The 16,302-nt window shown below is 40.0% G+C and overlaps 1 protein-coding gene across 8 annotated transcripts in view; it reads left to right on the forward strand.

The window, feature by feature from the left end:
* LOC124110749 (vinculin-like) overlaps positions 1 to 16,302 on the forward strand; it is a 270,082-nt gene that overhangs the window by 87,666 nt on the left and 166,114 nt on the right. For all 8 annotated transcript variants that reach the window (XM_046470118.2, XM_046470120.2, XM_046470119.2 and 5 more), the window contains exon 6: positions 6,692 to 6,843. In XM_046470118.2, coding sequence (XP_046326074.1) covers positions 6,692 to 6,843 — 152 coding nt within the window. The remainder of the gene's footprint in view (positions 1 to 6,691; positions 6,844 to 16,302) is intronic.

The raw sequence follows: 16,302 nt of genomic DNA on the forward strand, positions 1-16,302 counted from the left end.
CAAGTTGCAGAAATTTGTTGATTCGAAAACAGAGCTACAACTACTTGTGGACTGAGTTTAATAGAAGAAGAGAGATCCCAAATACTTGGACTTCAAGAAACGGATATTAAACGCAGCAGCAGATTATGGATTGGTGTGGACAAACAGGAAGTGATGCCAGATAGTGTTTTAAAATTTGTGAATGAAACAGGCAATCATGTGTCGTGTAAATGACATCTGAGGTGGGGGCAGTCTCTCATTGGCTCAATTTATGAATTGCTTTGTAAAACTTGGCAGCGGAATAGGATAATGTTTTTAAAGCCCCACACTGGCTATAAATAGCCTGCAAGGTGGCGGTGTTTCAGTTTTGAACAGTGACTGACAATGTAAACACAACTGAGTGTTGGCAAAAACTTTTTAAAACCATACAAAAACAAGATCACCAAAGACCATCAAACTTTTTGTGAACTTGAATGACAAACCTTGGATACCAGAAAGGGCTCAATATATCTTGATATAAATCAATAAAAAAAAATTTCTGTAGCTTTATCATAAACAAATTAAATTGGTTGCGTTTGAGTATCTGCCTCAGTCGCAGTGGGCATAGCTTATTTAGGGTTGCGCTTAGAAATAGCAAAGCACGTGGTCATGTGTACATGTGACACATTTGATGAATTTATAGTCAAATTGTATTATGGTGTATATATTTACGACAGAACAGCAGCACAACAACATTTTTGGTAAATTAACAGTAACGATACATACGAAATTGACGTTAGTTACACAAGTATTAGCGACAAGATTCTTTCAGTTCAATCTGAAAATGACATATATTTGGGTTGTTTGTATGTTCAGTTTTGAACGAGTAACGAAAAATCCAATACACATATTCCAAGACAATTTTAATTATGGATTTTTTCTTTCTTTCACATAATTCACACACAATACTGAGTTTGATTATTAGATACACATGTATTTTTCGTTTGGTGGACTGCAAGTTGGTGAAATCATCCAGCACCAAGATGACCATACCCATGGCCAGGTTCAAGGATCTGGAGTCAATAGACAATACATGGACATTGGTACGTACATCAATTGGTTTGTGGCAGGAGGATGCCATGTCATACCTCCTTGTCATACCTCCTCGTCATGAGACATATAGCAGCATTCAGTAGATGAGATTTGATTAGCTTACTAGCTTACATAGCTTACTGGGTAGCATTCTCAAAATACAAGACAGCCTTTTTTCTTCAAAAGTTTGGAATCCAGAATAAGGTGGTGTCTGAACAATCCAAGTAGTCTGTTCTGTCTCAATCTATCCTGTCACCATCTTTCTTTAATGAGAAGCTACATAAGGTCCTGGAGGAAGTTCAACAAGACACCACAGTATAGGTCTAGTTTTCTACCATGATCTTCACAGCTAGAGTGTAGCCCTGAGGTCAGTTTATGCACACAAGACATCCTTGAGAGTGGCCCTGAAGTCAGTTTATGCACACAAGACACCCCAGAGAGTAGCCTTGTGGTCAGTTTATGTACACAAGACACCCTAGAGAGTAGCCTTGTGGTCAGTTTATGTACACAAGACACCCTAGAGAGTAGCCTTGTGGTCAGTTTATGTACACAAGACACCCTAGAGAGTAGCCCTGAGGTCAGTTTATGCACACAAGAGACCCTAGAGAGTAGCCCTGAGGTCAGCTTATGCACACAAGAGACCCTAGAGAGTAGTCCTGAGGTCAGCTTATGCACACAAGACACCCTAGAGAGTAGCCCTGATGTCAGCTTATGCACACAAGAGACCCTAGAGAGTAGCCCAGAGGTCAGTTTATGCACACAAGACACCCTAGAGAGTAGCCCTGAGGTCAGCTTATGCACACAAGACACCCTAGAGAGTAGCCCTGAGGTCAGCTTATGCACACAAGAGACCCTAGAGAGTAGTCCTGAGGTCAGCTTATGCACACATGAGACCCTAGATAGAATGGCCCTGAGGTCAGCTTATGCACACAAGACACCCTAGAGAGTAGCCCTGAGGTCAGCTTATGCACACAAAAGACCCTAGAGAGTGGCCCTGAGGTCAGCTTATGCACACAAGACACCCTAGAGAGAGTGGCCCTGAGGTCAGTTTGTGCACAAAAGACACCCTAAATAGAGTGGCCCTGAGGTCAGCTTATGCACACAAGACACCCTAGATAGAGCGGCCCTGAGGTCAGCTTATGTCACAAGACACCCTAGAGAGAGTGGCCCTGAGGTCAGTTTATGCACAAAAGACACCCTAGAGAGAGTGGCCCTGAGGTCAGTTTATGCACACAAGACACCCTAGAGAGTAGCCCTGAGGTCAGTTTATGCACAAAAGACACCCTAGATAGAGTGGCCCTGAGGTCAGTGTATGCACACAAGAGACCTTAGAGAGAAGCCCTAAGGTCAGTTTATGCACACAAGAAACTCGAGAGAGAGAGAGAGTGGCCCTGAGGTCAGTTTATGCACATAAGACACCTTAGAGAGAGTGGTCCTGAGGTCAGTTTATGCACACAAGAGACCTTAGAAAGAGTGGACTAGATGTCAGTTTATGCACACAAGAGACCCTAGAGAGAGCAGCCCTGATCAGTTTATGCACACAAGACACCCTGGAGAGTAGCCCTGAGGTCAGTTTATGCACACAAGACACCCTGGAGAGTAGCCCTGAGGTCAGTTTATGCACACAAGAGACCCTAGAGAGAGTAGCCCTGAGGTCAGTTTATGAACACAAGACACCCTGGAGAGTAGCCCTGTGGTCAGTTTTTGTAGGGACCCTGTCAAGAGGAGGGAAGGAATCCTTTCAGATGTAAGGATAGATCCAAGTTAAATTTCCAAAAACGTCAGGACTTGTATCCTGGCCAGAGTGAAACATGCAACATATGGACAGGACTGGACAAGAGAGCTATTTTGGAACTGAAGAACACTGACCTCACCAAGGGCTTTTATTTCTGTGTCTTTCAGGTACTGAGGAAAAATGTGACAAACATGCGTATGAGAATAGCCTTAAAAGTCTCAGCAAGGAATTTCTAGTTCATCTTCCTAAGTTCCAGAATCTGTAAGGAAACAATGAACCAGCTTGTCTGAGGAGGGCAGACTGGTTAGCTTCATGTTCCCAGTTTATCCTGGATTCAAGAAGTACAGTGATCCCTCACTATAGCACCTATCAAGTTACCACTGATTCGGTTTAAAAGCAGGTTAGTCAATAACTCCCATCAATTTTATTATTTTACCACACACATCTTCATGTCATCAGCAATAGCACATCAACAAATCCATACTAAATTCCACTAGTTTATACTTTGGTTACACAATATGGTAATATAAAGGTGTTCATTGTATGTCTGCACTTGTGACTTATGTTTGTAATATTTTTTTATTTTAGTCACAATTTCATTCAGTAATAATTGTTTACATTAATTTTGACGAAATTGTGTGTGAAACAGATGGTCACCTCATTCCCTCTGATACACTGACATATTCTGTTTACCCTGTTCCATAGGGTCCACTTTACCACAAACCGTGACAGCACCAGCTCTCATTATTCACTGCAACCATGATCATATTACTGCTAGTTACACCTTGAAATGAACCTTAGTTGTCACAGAATGGATACATATATCATAACTGCCATACTTAGTCTTTGAAAGTCATATTTGTTGTAGTTTGGCAATTATATGTCAACATATTATTTTCACAATCAAAATAGCAATACTGTGGAAAGGCTCAATGGTGACTTTGAAGTTATATTATTGGGTATTTTTTAACTGAATCACCGGTAGATTGGGAAAAAACCTATGGAGTGCTGATTGTTTTTTCGGGCTTTGTTTCCAAGACAAATACACAGTAATCTCAATCTCTGCTTATAAAACAATGCTTAGCATTACAGGAAATACAATTGAAATGGTAAATCATCATGTCTTGTGATATTTAGTCACATATTTAACATCTTCTTTGACAATGTTTTACAATGTTTGTTATCTGTTTATTCACCTGAGGCTATACAACATTGTTTTTACTGGGCACTATACACAAAATTGCAATTATAATACTCAAGTGCGCACTATGCACACGAAAATATGACATTACCCAACTTTCATTTCATGTTAGCAATAATGAGGGTGTCTGACAGTGACAACATGGGGCGTCATCCATGGACTCTGAGACCTGCGTTATGGTTAGAAATACCATGACACTGTTGAACATGGATACCACACTCAGATTAAAAATACTGTTTCCTAGTCGACCAATGCTTGTTTTGTCCCCTTAATACCGAGCGCAAGGCAGGCTAACAAACAGTCACACTTTTTAACTTCTTTTGTTATTAAACATTAATGTTTTGTGCATCAATTAAAGAACAAATTAAATTATGTAATGATTTTTTTTTTTTTTCTAGTTTGCATGGTATATTTATTGTAACAGATAGAGAAATGTTGAAATTTATTTTCTTCTACTATGTTATTTTACTTGCCAGCAGCAAGCTATGCTAAGTTTTGTTTTTGGTTGACATTTTAAGCTGCTTGCTAAGTATTTTTTTTAGAGCAACAAGTGATTTGTGAAATAAGTTGTTTCCACATGACATGTTTGACATGTATATCGGACAGGGGAACCATGACACATTGCAGTTTGTTAACAAGTGAAATTAGTTGCCAGGCAAGTAAGGTTTATTATCCCCCGCCCCAACGATGTTGGCAGGGGATATAGAAATGGGTTCCATCCGTCCGTCTGTGCGTGTGTGCATCCCAAAAGAGTTTCCGGAGCATAACTCAGAAACCAATAAATATTTCTCTACAAAACTTTGCATGTCTATCAGACTCATACAGACCTGGTGCCATTTGCTATTTAGGAATTTTGGAAATTTATATTTTTTATGTTTCCATGGCAACAAGTTGGACTTAGGTTTTATAAGGGTGGTGTTCGTTTCCGGAGCACAACTCAAAAAACGTTGAATACTTTCTTACAAAACTTTGCATGTTTACCAGACACATACTGAACTGGTGCCTTTTGCTATTTAGGAATTTTAGAAATTTTTATTTTTTACGTTTCCATGGCAACAAGTTGGACTTAGGTTCTATAAGGGTGGTGTTCGTTTCCGGAGCACAACTCAAAAAACGTTGAATACTTTCTTACAAAACATTGCATTTCTACCAGGCACATACTGAACTGGTGCCTTAAGATAGTTAGCACTTTTAGAAATTTTTATGTTTTACCTTTCCATGGCAACAAGTTGGACTTAGGTTCTATAAGGGTGGTGTTCGATTCCGGATGAAATTTTCCACATCTATCAGACACATGCTTACTTGTTGCCTTTTGCTATTTATGAATTTTAGAAATTTGTATTACTGGGCATTATTTCCAGAAATATTTCATTGCCAAACATTGCATGTTTATATATAAAGCACATACTGAACACAACTGGTGCTATTTGATATTAAGGAGTTTTAGAAATGTTTATTTTAGAATTTCCATTGCAGCTATTTTGACATGGGCTAAGAGAAATGTTGGATCAGTTACCTGGTTTGGGACCGTAACATGTTAAAATTGGCGGGAGATATAGATGACTTTGTCGACTATACGCTTGTGTTAGGTTTAAAAGAATAAAAGAATTGGTTCTCAGGCAATGGCTTTTGAAAATATAGTGCTGGTGGGTGGTGTTTATTTGTGTGTGTTTTTTTGGTTGTTCAAACTAGTATGTAACCAAATAAACAGTTGTGTACAATCAACCTGGTAAAGGGCCTCCCTACATAAATGTATTCCTTGATGAGTAAAATAATGGAATACAGTATTTGACTACTGTTGGACTACCAGTGTGTGCATAATACATGCCTAAAATGAGCTTTCATTTTATTTCACAATGAGAAGATATTATTGTGAGCACAGAACATCACAAGAAGCATGTCAACAAATCTGTACTGAAGTACACAAGTTCGTCCTGTTATAACATTATCTGGCTAGAAAAGTGTTCATTGTGTATCTGGAATTATATATCACATGTATCCAGAGATTTCATCAAATTTTGTGTACATTGATTTCGGCAAGATCAGGTATGAACTGATTGACAAATCACATCAACTCACCATGCCTTGAAACGAACACTAGTCGTTAGAGATACAAAGTCTTCAGTCTTCCTATTACTGTATCGAAATTTCTTTGGGTTTTAAACTAAATCACCCACGGATAGGGGAGAAAATGTGTGAACAGCTGATTGCTAATTCCAGCAAAGTTTATGAGACAAATACACATGTAATCTTAATCTCTGTGTATTAAACATTGTTCGGCATACAGTACACAAATACCATTGAATTTGTAAATGATCATGTATTGTGATGTTTTATCGTAAATATCATGTTTTCATTGACCACATTTGTAAACTGCAAAACAGCACACAAACTCATATTGCTGCCATGACCATTACCTGAGATGTGCAGTAAAGCAGTGTGCATGTAAAGTGAAGTAAATGCATGCTATGTTGGATCGCATTGTTTTTAAATATTGTAGCATTTCACTGTCGGGGTCATGTGTTCGAGACATTGAATATTTAAGGAAATAAAGACGAAACGTGCGGTGGTCTTTACAAAGATGCAGACGTTGCCTTACAACCAAGACTATTAAATTGTTTTTTGTGTTACAGTGACAACTTTACTTGTACACTGATTATACTATTTTCTTTGCAGTGTTGATTGAATGTTTTATATTTTGTTAGGTCAAGGCATTCCTGATGCACAGAGTGGGCGTGACTATATAGTGAAGAAGATGTCAGATGAGATTCATGAGATAATCCGTGTCCTGCAGTTGACAACGTATGATGAAGATGAGTGGGATGCTGATGACCTCACCGTCATGAAGAAGTGTCAGGTAATGCCAATAGTCCTAACTTTACCGGAAAGTCGAGGTGGATGTCTTAGTTATTTCCACAGACTTAGATGTAATGGCCAATTAATATTCACTACAGGTTCATTGATGTAGGTGAAATTCCTCAGTATTTTCAGCTCAATTGTTGTTAAAAGCCATACTGCTACAAATTGCCAAGCACCATCCCAAAAGCTTTTAGCTCGCCTGACTGAAAATTAAGTGAGAATGTCATATTTCGCCATTACTCAGCCACTGCGTGTTTCATTATGAAATTTATTATTAAAAGGTTTTTGGCATTTGGTATAATGTGTGATACTTTTTTTGGGACATTTTGATTTTTAATCCAGGTACATCCTTAGGCTTTCACAATCCCACTTTCTCTGGTGTCACTGCATTTTCTACATCTACTCGGAAACTACAGGGCCTGTGAAGCTGAACTTTGCTTAAAAGATCAAAGATATGATGTCTATAACAATACGACATCAACATGGCAGTTTTGTGCCAATTTTTGCATGTATCATTATGAAACTTGATGTGCAGCAAGTATGTGGTTTTTGGAATAGCATATATAATACAATAGTAGTTCAACTGGCTTGAAAGTCCATGGGAGCTTATGTTATCGCAAGTCGTTGATTGTTGTCATCAATGTCAAATGTACAACTTTAAGGATAGCTAAATCTGGTTTATTTCATGTAGCCACATTTCGATGTAGTTTCTTACACATTTATCAACAAGAAGTTGTTTTCCATAAAGTTGTACGTTTTTCTTAATTATTTGCCAACTTCTGGAATGCCAATCAAACAGTTGACTTGATGGAGTCAGCTGAAATTTTATGTGGATGGTTTGTACTATAAGAAGTTCAAGTTTCTTCAAGGCTTCAAAATTGAAATTTCTATATCTTTGTATTCAAAAACTGAAAAGGCCTGAAACTTCATGAGATTGTTACCTTATGTAGTAGTGTTTGTTCAGAGCATCTTGATTGGAAATCAAATATTTCTGCCAGTGGCCATATTAGAAAATACAGAGTTATTTGTCATAAACATCTTCTCAGATATCGCTGAAATGAAGCTTACTTTTCACATGCTTATTTCATGCAATGATGACACCTAAATTGTTTTAACAGGTTCAAATTCAATTTTTTTAACATGGCTCCCACTGCTAGTTATGCCCCCATTTCTTAGTCATTTGTGTTGAAAATTTGATGCAGTTTGATACAAATGTAGATAGTAGTCTGGCTCAACGCATATGTTCCATTTTTTGCTATATTTAGAAATTTCACCTTATTATCCCCCACCACGAAGTGGAAGGGGGATATAGGAATGGGTGCCGTCCGGCTGTCCGGCCGTCCTTCCGTCTGTCCATCACATTTCGTTTCCGGAGCAGATCTTGAAAACCGTACCATTTTTCTTCACCATATTTTGCACATTGATAGGTTCAGTGGTGAACTGGTGTCTTTTGATACTTTGGGATTTTTTTAAAAAGTTATTTTTCGAGTTTCCATTGCAACGACTTTGACTTAGACTGAAAATGGCGGTAGTCCTCGTTTCCGGAGCAGATCTTGAAAACCGTACTATATTTCTTTACAAAACTTGGCACATAATGTCATCTCACAGCATTGAATACATTTCCTTTCTTGTCGGTAAGTTCTGCATTGCTTGAGTGTATGTTCCTCCAAAAGTGTCATGGACACAGTTGTTGCATTCACTGACTAACTTTATACAGAAACACAACTCATTACAAAATACAACAGTGTAACTGATCTTAAACCTACTCAACTGTATAAACAATATATATTCTTGTCAACCATACTCTGTACTTCACTTGCTTGATAATGGTGTTAGAACCTACACCGAAACCATCAATTCCTAATTGTAATTACTCATTACAAATTCAGTAACATATTCTATCATAAACTGCAGATGGAAAAACAACACCAGTAATAACTTTTTTTTAGTGCTGCAATTAGTCCATTTATAAAAACAAATTCCCTTAGTTCACAGGAGCTAATGCATTGCACACACCCGACATGTCATACTGGCGGGGGATGTGAGTATTTCATGCTTGTTTGACCTTTGTATGTTGACCATGCTCCGAAATTCTCTCAAAATGCATTTCCTTTCACTGTAAACATAATCTCAAAAAACCCTGACTGAACCCTATATAGGTGGGCTGGTCAAAAAGTTCTAAGCCTAACTAACTTTCAACTATGGGCCATGACAATGTGAAATAGTCAATGTAGTACAATGTTGGAGTAGTTCATTTCAAGTGTATTTGGTATTTGGTCTGTTGAGGCTGTTTGTATATTAGTGACAACCAGTTGAACATGATAGGAGTCCAAATGGACACAGAAATGGAAAAAATGAGTACCGAGCAGTCATGAAGTTTTTTACTTTAAAAAAAAGTACTCCCCAAGAAATTAATGACCACATGTCACAAGTGTTTAGTGAAAAGTGCCCCACCTATTCCACTGTTAAATGTTGGGTAGCTATGGTTAAGGCTGGGAGAACAAGTCTTGATCAATGAAGATTCAATCAAGGAGATAGAAAAACTTAAACTGTCAGATAGATGTATTACCATTGCTGAACTTGAGGAAGACACTGTTCTAAGCCATGGATCCATTGAAACTATTATTCCTGAATATTTACAGATGAAAAAGATATATGCTTGTTGGGTGCCAAAGTTTCTAAATTCAGATCTTAAGGGAAAAAGAACTGACATTACCAGAGAAAATTTAGAGCTAAATGAGGAGGATTTCGTCAGTGAAGAAAGTTATGGCCACTGTATTCTGGGATGCAAAGGGTGTGATCCTTGTTGAGTCAAAAGGTGATTACTAGTGCCTACTATGCTGATTTGGTTCATCGCCTGAGAGATTCTATCAATGAAAAACGTTGAGGAATGCTAACTGCTGGAGTTCTACTACTTCATGACAATGCCTCTTGCAAAGGCTGCTGTGTGACAGTGTGGGTTCAAAGAGCTCCCTCACCCTCCATACTCGCCAGACCTGGCACCAAGTGATTTCCACCTGTTGCCCAAACTGAAAGAACACCTTCGTGGAAAGTGCTATGATGACAACGATAACCTCAAAGTTGCCGTGAATGGGTATTTCAGGGTGGCTTCAGAAAACTGACTGGAATGAAAAGCTTTACTATCGATGTGAGAAGTGTATTGAAAAGCAGTTAGATTACCGGTATGTTGAAAATAAAATTAAACACACTCTCACAGTTTTTGGTTTTGTTTGTTAGGTTGTTGCTTAATGTATATTGAGTTAGTTTATAATGGTAAGTTAAACTGCTATGTATTTATTTTCTCATATCTTCCAAGTTCAAAATGTAGCATACAAGTATATTTTTATGTTGGGATTAATTCCAACAGCGTTTGTTATTGGCACGTCATTAATTATATTCCATGGTTTCATTATTAGGTAAACATAAGGCAACATTAATAGCCAGAATACAATCACCAGATAAGTGTAACACTAACCACCTGGTTATGTATTAATATTACTATAAGAATCAGTAAGACAAACGTCAGTAATACAGACATGTATCATGTGTGATGCTATTTTATGTAACTTAGATAAGGCAACTTCCCAGCATGCCAAAGTACGAGCATGCGCAGCAGCGCTTCAAAGTCAGCCAACTTGTACAAGTTTCATAACAATGACAAGCAATTTTGCTCCCGTATGTACGAGCAAATAGTAAGAATCAAGTGTTCCAGTTTCTCACAGGCGTAAGTCAGTATGGCTCCTAAAACATGTAAGAAGCGAACGTCAAGCAGGATATCCATGCAGGATACTGTGCACAGTGAAGCAGCAAGTATGTACGAGGATACGGACAGTTTGGCTACAACAAACATGGCCGCATCTCAGGGTGCCTCGGCGAAGATACGGTCCAGCGATCCCTCGAAGTACAGTCGATAGTCGCCCATATGAGGTGATGCCATCTACAGAGCCATGTTTACAGGATGCAGAATCACTGCTTTGCCAGTTGTGTGATGACATTAGTCATTCAACGCAGTTTTATTCAATGGTAGATGCCAAGTCCGTACATCACCAAACAGGAGAGACTCTTAACCATACTCCCACTACTAGGGACAGAGAATTCACCACAGAATGCAGAGGCATGGATCGCCGGGGAAGGGAAGTTCTCATACACAAAGGTATCCCATTGTACAACAACTTTAATGCTGAGAAATGTGTTCACGGAAATTGTAGATTTAGACATTTGTGCTCTATATGTGGGAAGCCGCACCCTGCTTTCGAATGTTGGCATAACACAGGAGAGACTCAATTCCCAGCAGGCAAGTCGACACCTGTCCAGAACTCTTCTTCTGCCAAAAAGCACTGACAGTGACTACATGCGACCCCATCTCCTGTTGACATGGATAAACTGACACGGGCATTACATGTCCACCTACTCACACTACTGTCTGCAAGAATCTATTATCTTGCCGGTCCACTCCAAAACTGTTTGATGGCCTGTCTGCAGTAATGTGTTGGATTGCAAATCATGTGTATGACATTGACAATATATTGCATCTTTTGGATGATTTTTTGACTGTGGATAAGGACTTAGAACAAGGCATTAGTACCATGAACAAACTACAATGCTTATTCTCGGAACTGAATATCCCCTTGTCCCCCCATAAAACGGTCGGATCGGTCACATGTTTGGAGTATCTGGGGAATATTTTGGACACTGATAGAATGGAAGCTTGTCTACCCACTGAGAAAGTGCCAAGAAAGTCACAAAGCAGCTACTGCTCAGCATTATTGGTCATCTAAATTTTGCTATTCCAGTGGGTAGGGCATTCATCAGTTACCTCCTACAACTGGCCAACTCTGTGAAACACCTACGTCATCGGATCCGTTTGAACAAACAATGTTGTCTAGATTTTGATATGTGGAGAACATTCTTACGCGATTGGAATTTGCTGGTCGTTTTTCATGGAAGACCTAATCGCAGCCCCTCAATTTCATGGCTTTGTGCGGGTTTGTGTGGCAGCCCTTCGTGTTACCTCCATTGTCGGAAGATTCATTGTTATTGTTTGTAGCCCACTGCCATCTTGTATACATTTACGTTATACGACCATCAAGAGTTATCTGTGTGGAGTGAGATTCACTTATCTGAGGCATAATGTGCCAAATCCATGGTGTTCAAGGAATCTGCTATGAGTAGAAACAATCATGAAGGCAATCAAGAAAGAACATGGTGTTAATCGAAGTGTGCGACTACCAATTACTGTTGACATTTTAGAGCAGATTTGGATCTCCCTAGAGAAAGGTCTATTTTCACCTTTCACAGACTTGTTGACGAGGACTGTGTGTTCAGTTGCTTTTTTGGTCTTTCTCCGTTGTGGAGAATTTACTTGTAACCATTTTGATGCAAAATTTCATTTGTCTCTCAGCTCTGTTGTGTTTCGACCAGATTGTACATCGTTTGATTTGACACTTAAATTGTCTAAGACAGATCCTTTTCGCAGGGGTATAACATTGTCCATCCATGCAGTTCCAATAGCTCGGCAGATATGTCAAATAGATGTTCCGCTTTGGAAGAAAGCTTGAAAATTTGTACATAGGGGTTATGGAGTATGCAGAATCCGATTTTAATGGGATCCACGCTGGCAAACCAATGGTTCCCACTCAAAATTGAGAAATCCAAGATGGCGGCCATTTGTAATACCATATTACAAATTTCGATATATGGCCGTAACTTTGGATCTATTTGACATAGAAACATGATCTTGGTGGCAAATTATAGGTTTTTGGGGGCCTAGGAATGCAATGAAATAGTTATAAACACGATCAAAGATTGCCGCCATCCATTTTACGAATTTTGATATCTCTCCATAACTGTAATTTGAGTCCCAGCCTGAATTGAGATTGAACATAGAATGTATTAAGTTGAACCATAAAACATCGCTTTTATTCATTTATTTTTTTCTGTCATCAGCACATGTGAATAAAGTTGTTGCAACTATAAGATTTTGAAAATATTTTGTGGGCATGACGACGCTAATACATGTAAAAAAACAAGAATCAAGAATCAAACAAAACTTTTTTTTCTGACGTGATGCTACCATACGAGCAACCTATAAACTTAAAAGTTGATGGAGAACAGTCGCTTCCTAGCTTCATTCACTTCTTTGATCTGTGATGTGCGAGAGTAGAGCAGGATCACGTATCTCTCAAGTTCTTTCACGTCAGCGTCTGTCACCTCATCTGGCGTATCTGACAACCGATGAAATACGTCGTTGATTTGAGGATGTGACTTCCATACTTCCCAGGCTGTCTTCTTACCGATGGAGCAGAATGACGACATAGTGTCACAGCCTGACAATGCATGCATGAATGGCAAGCCACTGGCAACAATGTGAGCTCCAATGTAACGGAAATGGGCACAATGTCCGAAAGCTAACTAAAATTCACAATCTTCCATGTCGATTGCAGTCACAATGGCAAGAACTAGTACGTCCGTGTCAGTGGCATATAACATTATCTTTTTCATGCCATGTTTGTACGCATGGGGACAATGGGGCATCGTTCGGTAGTCCGACTCTTCGTGTGAGCATGGCTATAGGTCAGAAGCGTCTAGTGGTGTGGATGAGGTTACACTCTGACCCTTGGTTGTGATCAGTATCTTCCCTGTTGCTGTTGCTTCAGATTCAATAACTGTGGCTAGAAACTTGAAGAGTTCTGTCTTGTTGCTGTCGACTCGCAAGAAACTTTTCCAGTTGTGTGGAAGTCGTGTTTTCTCAGACACACGAAGAGCTTCTCCTGTTCCTCGGCCCTCTCTGGTGTGCGCTTTCAGACTGTCAACCATGTAGGTATCCCATACAACATCTACCCGTGCAGCAGGTACAAGCTGCCTCTGCATCTGATCTCGCACGTGAACAGACAACCACCTCGCATAGTGGAAGTGATCCATGGCAAACATCCATGGCACAATTTTTCCTAGTGTGCCAATGTAGAGCTCAAAGGTTCCTTCATGCTGTGATTGCATGAAATTGAGGAAGAGAACCTCATGTTTGAAGGTTTTGTTCCAGTACCGAAACTGCGGATGATGCGTCTCCATGTGTGTGCACCAGTATTCGAATGGCATCACAGGCCTCGCATCCGCCTCTGCTTCTGCTTTGTATGAACTGTAGTCTTGGCTACGGAAACAAAACAGTGCAGCAGCTGTTACTTGATGAGCCCACTGAGAACGTGCCGTGAATGATCCCTTTCTAAGAGCATCAGCCCCACCATCGGTGGTAACGTTTGCAGTTGTCAGTACAACCAACCCTCCACTGCCATCTAGCCAATCTCCTAGAACTTTCAGGAACGCCATCTCTATGTGCAATCCACCCATCATCACCACATACTTGTCTTCGCCATAGGCAGCTGGCCAGGTCCACTGGATCTTCTTGGCGATGGCATACAGCGGCTGATCAACAGTCAATATTGGGACTTGTCCAGGATGCACATGTTCGGTAGCTTTAGCGATTACATCCATGCCATGCTTTACCATCACCAAAGAATGTGCGTTATCATGGAATAATGGCATGATCCCAGATATCGTCGGTGGTCTGGGGCAGGAATCTTGTGAAGCTGCAAAATGTGCAGACCAAGAGATGTTATCTTCTGATTTCAATTCAGGTTTCTCCAACAACTGCCTGTGCCCATGAGAGCTGCAGCTCATCTGAGTTGACTGGAAGTGTTTGGGGGACCGCTTGTCCCTCTGTCTTGCATGGTATAGGGTGATTGGTTGGGAATGCAGCTGGCGGGACAGTACTGTACGACTCCATGATTGGCTTCATCTTCTTTGTCCTTGGTGTGTCCTTGTCGATGAGAGGTTTGTTCTGGAGCTCTGTGCCTGCACGTTCATTCGTAACATGCTGTGTCAGAGAGATGGCAGTTCCATGGAACGCAGTTTGTACTGAAGTGGATGAAGGATTGTGATCTATGATGTCGAGATTGCCTGTTGAGAAGAGATCTTTTCTCAGCGCTGTAGGGCACACAGCCCCACCATCTTCAAACGAGGTCATTGCACTGTTTGCTACATCTGTGGCCAGCTGTAGTATTCGGTCTTATAAACCTCTAGTGATGTCACTCTATTGTCTTGCCAGGGTCTTCTTTTACCGACTTAACCTCTACTGGTAGTTTACCGGGCATTCCCAGGGTAATCCCTGGGCATTCCTAGGGTAAGCCCCGGGCTTTCTGCAAGAAATCCCGGGAGATTTTCTACTGAAAGCCTGGTTTTTGTCCCGAAGAATACCCTCTGCATTGAATTACCTTTCTGCATGAAAAAAAACAACAGAACATGGCTCAACTATTTATTGATATTAGTGGGCGGTCGGGTAGCCTAGTGGTTAAAGCGTTCGCTCGTCACGCCGAAGACCCGCGTTTCGATTCCCGACATGGGTACAATGTGTGAAGCCCATTTCTGATGCCCCCAGCCATGATATTGCTGAAATATTGCCAAACGCGGCGTAAAACCATACTCATTCACTCACTATTGATATTAGTTGAAATTGAAATCGAGCGTCACAGTTCGATTTAGTTTGTCTTCAGGTCTTTAGTCATCTGCTCTTTTCGGATCAGCTTCTTCACGTGATGGCGAGTTCATTTTTTTTCGACATACTAAGTATGTCAGAGACCGTTGCCTTTTGGTTGTCAGAAGTTCTCTTGTAATTTCGAACGGCTTCGCTCCGATGTCCTGAAACAAATAACACATACAGCATACAAATACACTTAAAAACTATTACAGATTCCCAAAACACCAATATTACCATATATATCATAAATAAAAAAGACCATCTTACTGGTTTGGAAAAAATATTTCTTTGATATGTTATGACTTTTGCTGAATAACAATTTCTTATTACTGCAGGACTAAAATGTTTATCAACCTACAGGTAATTTTCGCAAATCATTTGTTCATCAACGTCACCTTGATACAATCGAGTGGCTGCCGTGGCTCTCAAGGAATGGTTTGTCTTCATGCCCTCAATACCGGACATCTTGCATAGTCGTTTGACGGTAACTTGTAAGGTGTTGTGGCCGATGGCATTTGCAGTATACCAGTCTTTCGACGTTCTAGTCCTTCTTGGAGTGAAGTAGAAGTATTCAGTATGTTGACCAGGTTTGCTGGGGGAAATAAGATAGAAAGGGACACTTGTAATATTTGTTTTTGTGAAACAATGCATTGAGTGGGCTGATACTCCACCTTCTGAAAATTTCATTCAAAATTTAGAATGCAGTCAAGATTTATATATAGCGATTATTAAATACATAATTCCCAAACCCCTAAATAAACGTAGGTAATACATGCAGTATGCATTGGTGTTTTTAACACTTACCACAAAGACCTGTACTTTTCAAAGAGATGCACAAAAAATCTTTTAGGGTTGTCCGTGTTCTCATACGCTCGAACTTGTTTCAGTACCAGCTTCCTGTGCTTCAGGCCGCCATGATTAGTCTTT

Source organism: Haliotis rufescens, unplaced genomic scaffold, assembly GCF_023055435.1.
Source record: "Haliotis rufescens isolate VD_foot unplaced genomic scaffold, xgHalRufe1.0.p SCAF_6, whole genome shotgun sequence".
Taxonomy (NCBI): domain Eukaryota; kingdom Metazoa; phylum Mollusca; class Gastropoda; order Lepetellida; family Haliotidae; genus Haliotis; species Haliotis rufescens.